This window comes from Rhododendron vialii, chromosome 6a (assembly GCF_030253575.1).
Source record: "Rhododendron vialii isolate Sample 1 chromosome 6a, ASM3025357v1".
Classification (NCBI taxonomy): Eukaryota; Viridiplantae; Streptophyta; class Magnoliopsida; order Ericales; family Ericaceae; genus Rhododendron; species Rhododendron vialii.
In genome coordinates this window covers 41,500,361-41,508,153 of record NC_080562.1, presented here as the reverse complement: position 1 = coordinate 41,508,153, position 7,793 = coordinate 41,500,361, and the positions used below count along the sequence as shown (strand labels likewise).

At 38.6% G+C, this 7,793-nt stretch overlaps 1 protein-coding gene across 1 annotated transcript; it reads left to right on the top strand.

Moving 5' to 3' along the window:
- The first annotated feature begins 1,521 nt into the window (after nucleotides 1-1,521).
- LOC131329492 (beta-1,2-xylosyltransferase XYXT1-like) lies at nucleotides 1,522-7,563 on the top strand. The gene is made up of 6 exons (XM_058362633.1): nucleotides 1,522-2,858; nucleotides 3,258-3,432; nucleotides 4,364-4,579; nucleotides 5,413-5,496; nucleotides 5,679-7,326; nucleotides 7,400-7,563. The coding sequence occupies exons 2-5, from the start codon at nucleotides 3,318-3,320 to the stop codon at nucleotides 6,845-6,847; spliced, it is 1,584 nt and encodes a 527-aa protein (XP_058218616.1). The 5' UTR covers nucleotides 1,522-2,858; nucleotides 3,258-3,317; the 3' UTR covers nucleotides 6,848-7,326; nucleotides 7,400-7,563.
- The last annotated feature ends 230 nt before the right edge of the window (nucleotides 7,564-7,793 follow it).

Here is a 7,793-nt window from a genome sequence, read left to right as displayed (position 1 = left end):
AATAACTAAGTCTTTAACTGAAGCATTAGAAATCTAGGTGCCTGTAATACAAATCGTTGCTGGCAGTCGAAGCCGGAAATAAAAATATACTAATTGTGTTAACTGAAGTGAATTTGAGATTTCTCCAGGAATCCTATTGAAACCCCTTTGCTATTAAAGAAGACAAAATTCAACCCTAGCCTTCTAGTTATGACAGAACAACCCCGAGCTTGAAACATCGAAAAATAGCCTGAACTTGGGAATTTTGTCCGAAGATGGCTGAAACTAAGTTATAAAATGATACTATTCTAGTTTTAGCTAAGTTGGTAGTAAAGGTGATTTTGTGAGTAATTGTCATGATAATTATGTGTTTAGGTGCAAGTGATCGCGTGTTAAAGCTAAACGCTACTTCTTTTTGGTGAGTTGCGCATACCTTGGTTACATGTATTTTTCTGAATTTTGAGAAAAAATGCCATTGCTTGTTTTTGCTGAAAAGTGTGAAATTCGATCCTCTTACTTGATTTAATTGGTGATGTTGAGTAAAATACGTGTGATGGCCTGTTTATTAAATCTTTGGTGTTACAGTTAATCTAGACCATGGCAATACGTTTTGGGAACTTGAATTTCACTTCTTGTTAGTACATGCTTGTGATAATATAAATCATTCGAACGGTGTCTCGAGCGCTAGGGGACATGTAAAGAAATTAGTGGCATGAAGTAATAAGGTAGGAGATGCAGCCAGGCATCACCGGGTAACGATATCTTACCACTCTTCAATGGGGTCGCTCCCCAACCGACTGGCAAAAATACCGTTGAATGATATTATCGCTCAAAAGTGCAAAAGTTGAAAGAAAAATGAAATGAAAAGGTCCTTGGACCAAAGAAATGAGCTTATGAGCTAAAATGCTTTTACTGGATGTTCAATGAAATATTTGGATTGTTGCTTTGAACTGTTTCATAATGTGGGGTATTTTCATGGTCAAACTTGTAACTTTGGTATACGTTTCTCACCCGAGCTTCGGCTTATGAAAATCTTTTCCAATTTTTCAGGTTAAGGTAGATAGCAATTGTGGACTGAATGGGGTGCTCGAATAACCGTGGAGAATCATGTGTAGTCTAATGGTTTGTAATTATTATACTTGTACACTTAGAAGCTCTGGGATTATGTTATTTATTCTACGCTTCTGCATACTTTGCTTATATGGTTTAAAATGACAATGATGTGAGAAATCCGTAAACTAGTATATGAGCAGGCTTTCGGCGGCTTAACACCCGCTTGGCCGGTCACGACTTTCAAGGTAGGTTTTGGATCGTGACAATTACCATTGATAACCATAGAGAAACATACAAAGAGCATATACATCCCTAATCAAAGGCGTGAACAACATAACAGAAGGGAGGCTTTTCAACTAGAGACGCCTAACCTCCAAACCCTTACCAGCCAAGCAGTGAAGCACACAAATACTAACATGCCTGACAGAAGAATACTCACACACAATACACTCACACACCTAGAAATAAAACACCAAACCACCGTCGGACAACACCCACAAATGAGAGAGAACACTCGCAAGGGAGATCGAGAAAACAAGAGAAAAGAAAAACCTACCATCACCAACAATGACGCTGGCAAATGGGAAACCCCGCTGGAAAATCCCATGGCTGCGTAACAACTAGCAGAATAAACGGACCTTATTACCTCTCAACATCACATACCATCCCGGCACATCATCTCCGGCCAGAAACCCGTCCGTAGAATAAAAAACGCCGACCTCAGACCGCAAAACTCGATCCACGACCATGTGATAAACATCCGGTGATGAACCATTGGCAGCTACGTGGTGGAGATCGTGGTGATCATGATGGAGAAGGTGCAGAGAGGGGACACGATGGAGAAGCCGCGACCAAGGCTAGCGGCAGGGGAGGAGAGGGGTGGGAGGTGATGAGAGAGGAGAGAAAACTCTCCGATCAGAACAAATTTGGAGAGAAGACCCGAGAGGGTGGCGCCCTTCCTCCCACCACGCCCTCCCCTCGATCAGAACAGATTTCGTTTAAATTTGCATGTTACAAAGACTGATAAGGGCATATTATGGTTGTAAGGAAGAAAGAAACCAAACTCATCCAAGCGAAATTCCACCAATCCAAAAATCATTATGCTGAGGATAAGGGTTACAATTGATCAAAGAGATGTGACAGTCATGATACATGCCTGTATAAAGGCACGGGGTCCTATCAATTCAGATACATAATCAGAATGCTTTTGGTTGTTCTTTCTCTCTAGAATTATCTCCTACACATGTTCTTGACAGGTTCACAAAGTTCACAAAATCCAAAGGTGTTCTGGCTCTTCTTCGTTGGAGCATTGATGCAATTGAACAAGCAGTCAAACAAGCAGTCAATTGGGCATGGGTTCATTGTATATATCTTGGAGTCGAATGCGCTGTTAACCTGCTGCACATCAGATTCTCTGGCATCGGTGGCGGCTAATATCGTCTCAAGGACAGCAACTTCAATGTGCCTTGAAGCAACTATTTTTTTCCTCGACTATCAAAATTCCATCAGTTTTTCAATATTTGGATTGATAACGGTTTGGGTTCAGTGATTTCTTTAAGACGAAGATGAATAGATGTGATTCAAGACTTCCAAAAGGAAAGGGTTATCGAATCGAATATGGTTTTGCGGTTTTCAGTAAGTTGCCGTACAGGAGAACATATCGATGCGTGCCTATGATAGAAACGTTCTCCAATACTATACTGTTAAATTGCCACAGGAAGCTGGGATGTTTATATGAAATGTGTTGTTTGAATTCCTTTCTTTGTGCAAGTCTTTTAGTAATGGTTCGGTTTGGTTTGGTTCGATATGACCGGACGTTTATTCCAGTACTTTCCAGTCTGTTTGTAAAATGTTTGGTTTTGTTTATAAACTGTTCAAAGCGAAATGTCCAATTTAGTTTAGAAAAATGCCTAAATTAGACCAAATCAAACCGTTTACACCGCTAATGGCAAAAAGGCAAAAAAAAAAGAAAAAAGAAGAGGAATTAAGATGCTAGACAGATGAGCCGTCATTAAGCAGATTATTAAACTACTAAAAGTCAATTGAAATGTGCAAGCACGCACTACTCACCGGATGATTAAAAAGATTTCTCCCGGAAATTGAGAAAAATATGGTTTAACAACTCGAAAAAAGAAAAATGCAAAGTCTAATTAACAAAATTGACAAGCCAACGGCTAGTTACTCTTATATTGATCAGCACCTCCATGGTTGTTCATTGCTTGTAGATATCAATGCCAAAACTTTGATCGCACGAGTAGGTATTCAGATTGTTAATTGGAAGATCGATGGAGAAGGTACCCAGAAGTCTGGTTTTTGTCACAACTCCATTTATCTGCTTGCTTCTCGTCTCCTTGATCTACACTGTCGAATTCGGATTTTATTTGACTCCATTAGATGAATGTAAGTATATATGCTTCTTGAATTCGATAAATTTCCACGCATTTCCTTAATCAGGGGCCGGGTGTTGGGGAGCATTCGTTTTGCATTTTTCATTTGTTGCATTTTCTTTATTTTAACTGTTTGACACTTAATTATAGAATGTATTCTGACATAATTCATTCCTAAAACAACTTTAAAGAGGCACATAATTCATTCCTAAAGGGGAATGCTAGGTACAAAAAAAACTTATCCTGCCGAAAGTACCTCGAAAACAGCAATCAATGGTTGAGAATCACTTTGATGATTATGTCACACACATCAAAGTGAATCTCAACCACTAGTTGATCTTTTCGGGATACTTTCGGGGTAAATTTTCTTTGTCCCTAGCATTTCTGTTTTAGATTATAGTAAAAGCCGATATAACTGTTTGCTATAGCTTGTGAGATTATGATTGTGTGGTTGTAAAAGTGGGTTTTGTTACTGCAAAAAGTTACAAATCAACTTCCAAAGTACTTAGAATAAAAAATTTGATCCGAAAAGCACCTTAGATTATATCGCAAATAGTTACATGTATGCTATAACTGTTAGATTATGATTGTGTTATAGTAAAAGTGAGTTTGAGCCCGGTCGTGGGCGTTTGGGATTCAGGGATAGCCTCTGAAACCTCTTGTGAATTAACCTATTAACAACCCGCTAACTTTCGCTGACGTATACAATATTAGTTGTAGATTAAACAGATGAACTAATTCATTCATATTTATGTTTTGAATGATGTTTATTAAATTCTAACGGATAGAGTTATCTTTGAAAGTATATTCTTAATGTCTGCAAAATTCAACATCAGATAAATTTATCCCTTGTTATTCATCTGTTAAAAACAACTGTTGATAAATTTACTCTATATATCTCTGATCACTATTATTCTTATTTATTTGTTTGTTTTATTACATAGTCACAATCATCGGTTACCATCTTCTTCCCCGCCGGTCACCATCTTCGGCCACCATCTCAGACGCAGATTGTTGTCAACCGACTTTGACACCGTCAACTTTTCCGGCAACCTTTCCTTCACCAACCAATTTTTCGGCAAACCTTCCATCACCGGCGACTTTTCCTACACCTGCCAATTTTTCAGCGAACTTTTCCAACGCTGATGTGGTGGGAGATGGTAAAGAGTTGTAATTTTAAGGGAGTGTATTTTTGTCATATTTAAAAAATGAGTGAGCCATACACTTTAGAACTACTACAAATTAATGAATCCTAACCCTTGCTAAAGATATTAATGGACTCGACCTTGGTCCAAACACCTATAGTGGATTCTAGACTAATTTTCTATTTGATTATATGAGTGGATTCAAAATGCATACATATGACCAAAAATAAACATTATATAGAAGTTTAAATGTTACAATAAGAAAGGATGATAAAATGTATTTTGGTAAGTTCAAAATGTTAAGGAAGTTTTATCCTACATTTAATAAGGATTATGAAATTGTTATATATTTTTCTCGATATAACCTAAACGCAATGTGTCAATTTCTCACCTAATTTCATAGACTTCCAGCTAAAAAGGGACTCGCGTGTATGTGATATAAATAAACAAGTCAAAAAAATTTTGAACAAAAAAGTTATGGGCCAAAAATGTTTTTCATAAAAATGGTTATTTATGTAACAGTAACTAATATTCATAACAAATCCTAGATAAGGGTGAAAAGGTCAAAAAAGAAGTCAAAATCAGTACTTTAGATGATTCTCCAAACACTACTTAGGCTAAATCTATTGTGTACGTACCATCCAAACGCTTCTATAAATTTTTTTTTGATCGGCAACAGTACTTCTATAAATTCATAATGTATTGCAATTGTATTACAAAACCCATAAGCACTCACAATTCAAAATTCATAATCCAAATTAAAAACGTGCTTCCAAATGCCCCTGTTTTTTAGAAAAAATTCTCACACCCCAATGGCTTTAGTTGATTTCATTGCTTGGAAATGGCAGAGAAGAAACTGAGAACGAACTGGGACGGGAGTCACGCAGAAGATGAAGAGCATCTTTATCTTCTCTTGAAAAGACTACTGAAAGGTTTCTTCTTCTCCTTCTTCTTCTTTGAATTTTTGCATTTTCGTTATTTAACATGATTTGTTAGTCTATAGATTATGAATTATGAGTATCTAGTCTCCCTTTCTCAAATATTTGCTTCAAAACACGGATTTAACATTCGTGTCTAATTCGTTTCTCCAATGGAATCGCATGCATGCATACAGGAGAAGATCAAACTCAACTGGAAGCTACCGGATTTGTTTGCGATTCTAAGATTCGCACTGATGTTTGTGTGTCCAGTAGACCAGTAAGAATTGATATGCTTACAATGAAGGTTTATGCACCATTGAGTCAGGGCATGCCCCAAGCCAGTCGCACAGTCCATCCATATGCGGTAAAGGACGACGAGGCACTCATGAATACTTCGGTTACAGCAGTCCAGATACTTCCAGGAAATATCACCCTCTCTCCTCCTTGCGATTATGCCCACAATGTCACAGCCGTAATCTTCTCATCTGGTGGATTCGCAGGAAACATATTCCATGAATTCAACGAAATAATCGTTCCTTTGTTCCTCACTAGTCGCCACTTCCAATCTCGCCTACAATTTATTCTCGCCAATTTCAGACCAGAGTTTGTTGCAAAATACGATAAAATTTTGTCCCATTTGTCTAACTATGAAGTTATTAATCCGGCATCAAATGGAGGCATACATTGCTTTCCTGGAGCAGTTGTCGGGCTTCACTACCATGACAATCTTGCCATAACAACCACGGAAGTCCCCGAAGGTTCCTCCATGCTTGATTTCAAGCAGTTTCTTCGAGAATCGTACAATCTGAGGATACGAGATTTGTCACAGACAGAAAAACCGGTGTTGGTTCTTATATCTCGTCAAGGATCAAGAGCGTTTCTGAACGAGGATCAGATGGTAACCATGATGAGGGAATTGGGCTTCAGTGTCGTGGTCGCAAAGCCTGATATGATGGGCAATTTAGACACGGTTGCGGAGATGTTGAACCCTTGCAGCGTACTGGTTGGATCCCACGGTGCCGGGCTTACAAATGAAGTCTTCTTGCCCGATGGGGCTGTCGTGGTGCAAGTGGTGGGGTGGGGCCTAGAATGGGTCTCAGAATACTACTTTGGAAGGCCAGCTACAGGGATGGGTTTGAATTACCTAGAGTACAAAATTGAAGCAGAGGAAAGCTCTCTCACCTCTATCTATGGCAGAGACCACCCTGTCATTGTTGATCCGGCATCCGTACAGTCGCAAGGGTATCAGGTTGGAAGGGCTATCTACCTTATACAACAGAATTTTAATATTGATGTCGCGAGGTTTAGAACGACTCTTGTGGAAGCACTTGGACTTCTTGGGCGGTCAGCTCCTTTGGGTTGAAGAAACAGTGTTTTGAGATGATTCTGTCTGGGTTACGCTTGAAGATACTATTAAGAAACAAAGAGGTATCTGTGTTATTTGGAAGAGAAAGAAATGACCACTCGGTTTGTTTTAATGTTATACATATACACTCGCCTAGCTAGAAGAGGGTTGTTCGTTTTACGCATCTCCTTTAGGCACTCGAAATCTTCTAAACAACAAGAACATCTCTGCTTCTACAACCATGCAACAGTCTCAGAAAATAGTACTATAACATTACGGTTCGTTGTATCCTGGAAATCAGACATTTTGACTATCTGTTTCAACAAAAATTTGGGCAATTGGAAAAGGAATTGCAAAGGCAAGAATAGACGATTACCCAATTATTCTCCATAGCTCTCCAAGAAAGGGAAAGCGGGGAGAGGGAGGGAGGAGCAGGACATGGAAATCTAAGTACTAACACCACCATCTAAAATTGTCGATTTCTTGGAGGGAGATGAGTGATTGAAAAACGTAAAATTTTCCTGTCAGTAAAAGATTGACAATGGAAGAGAATGTATGCCTAACACTAAGCAATTGAATCGCTATCTTAAAAGAGCACCAAGACCTGAAACCCTGTTTTAAGAATGTATGCTTTCTCTCTGTTTTCTTAATGAATGTTGATTTTGGCGCTCCATTTTTTGTATGCAGGTGTTCCACTTTTAACTTGAAGTTTTATAAGCAAAGTGGAGCATCTATGTACAAAAGTGGAGTGCGGAATTCAATTTTCCTTTCTTGATCTTACTAAAGCACTCGTCTTGAATCACTATCTTCCCCGTTTATTTATTTTTTGAGCGGCTTCCTCGTCGTTTATTGCTATTTTTCAATCCACCAAGACAAAGGCAACCCCGTTGCTTTCTTGTCAAAAGAGAACGGAATATAGTAACAACGCTACAAATTAACCTGATAACCCTAACTGTATTACACC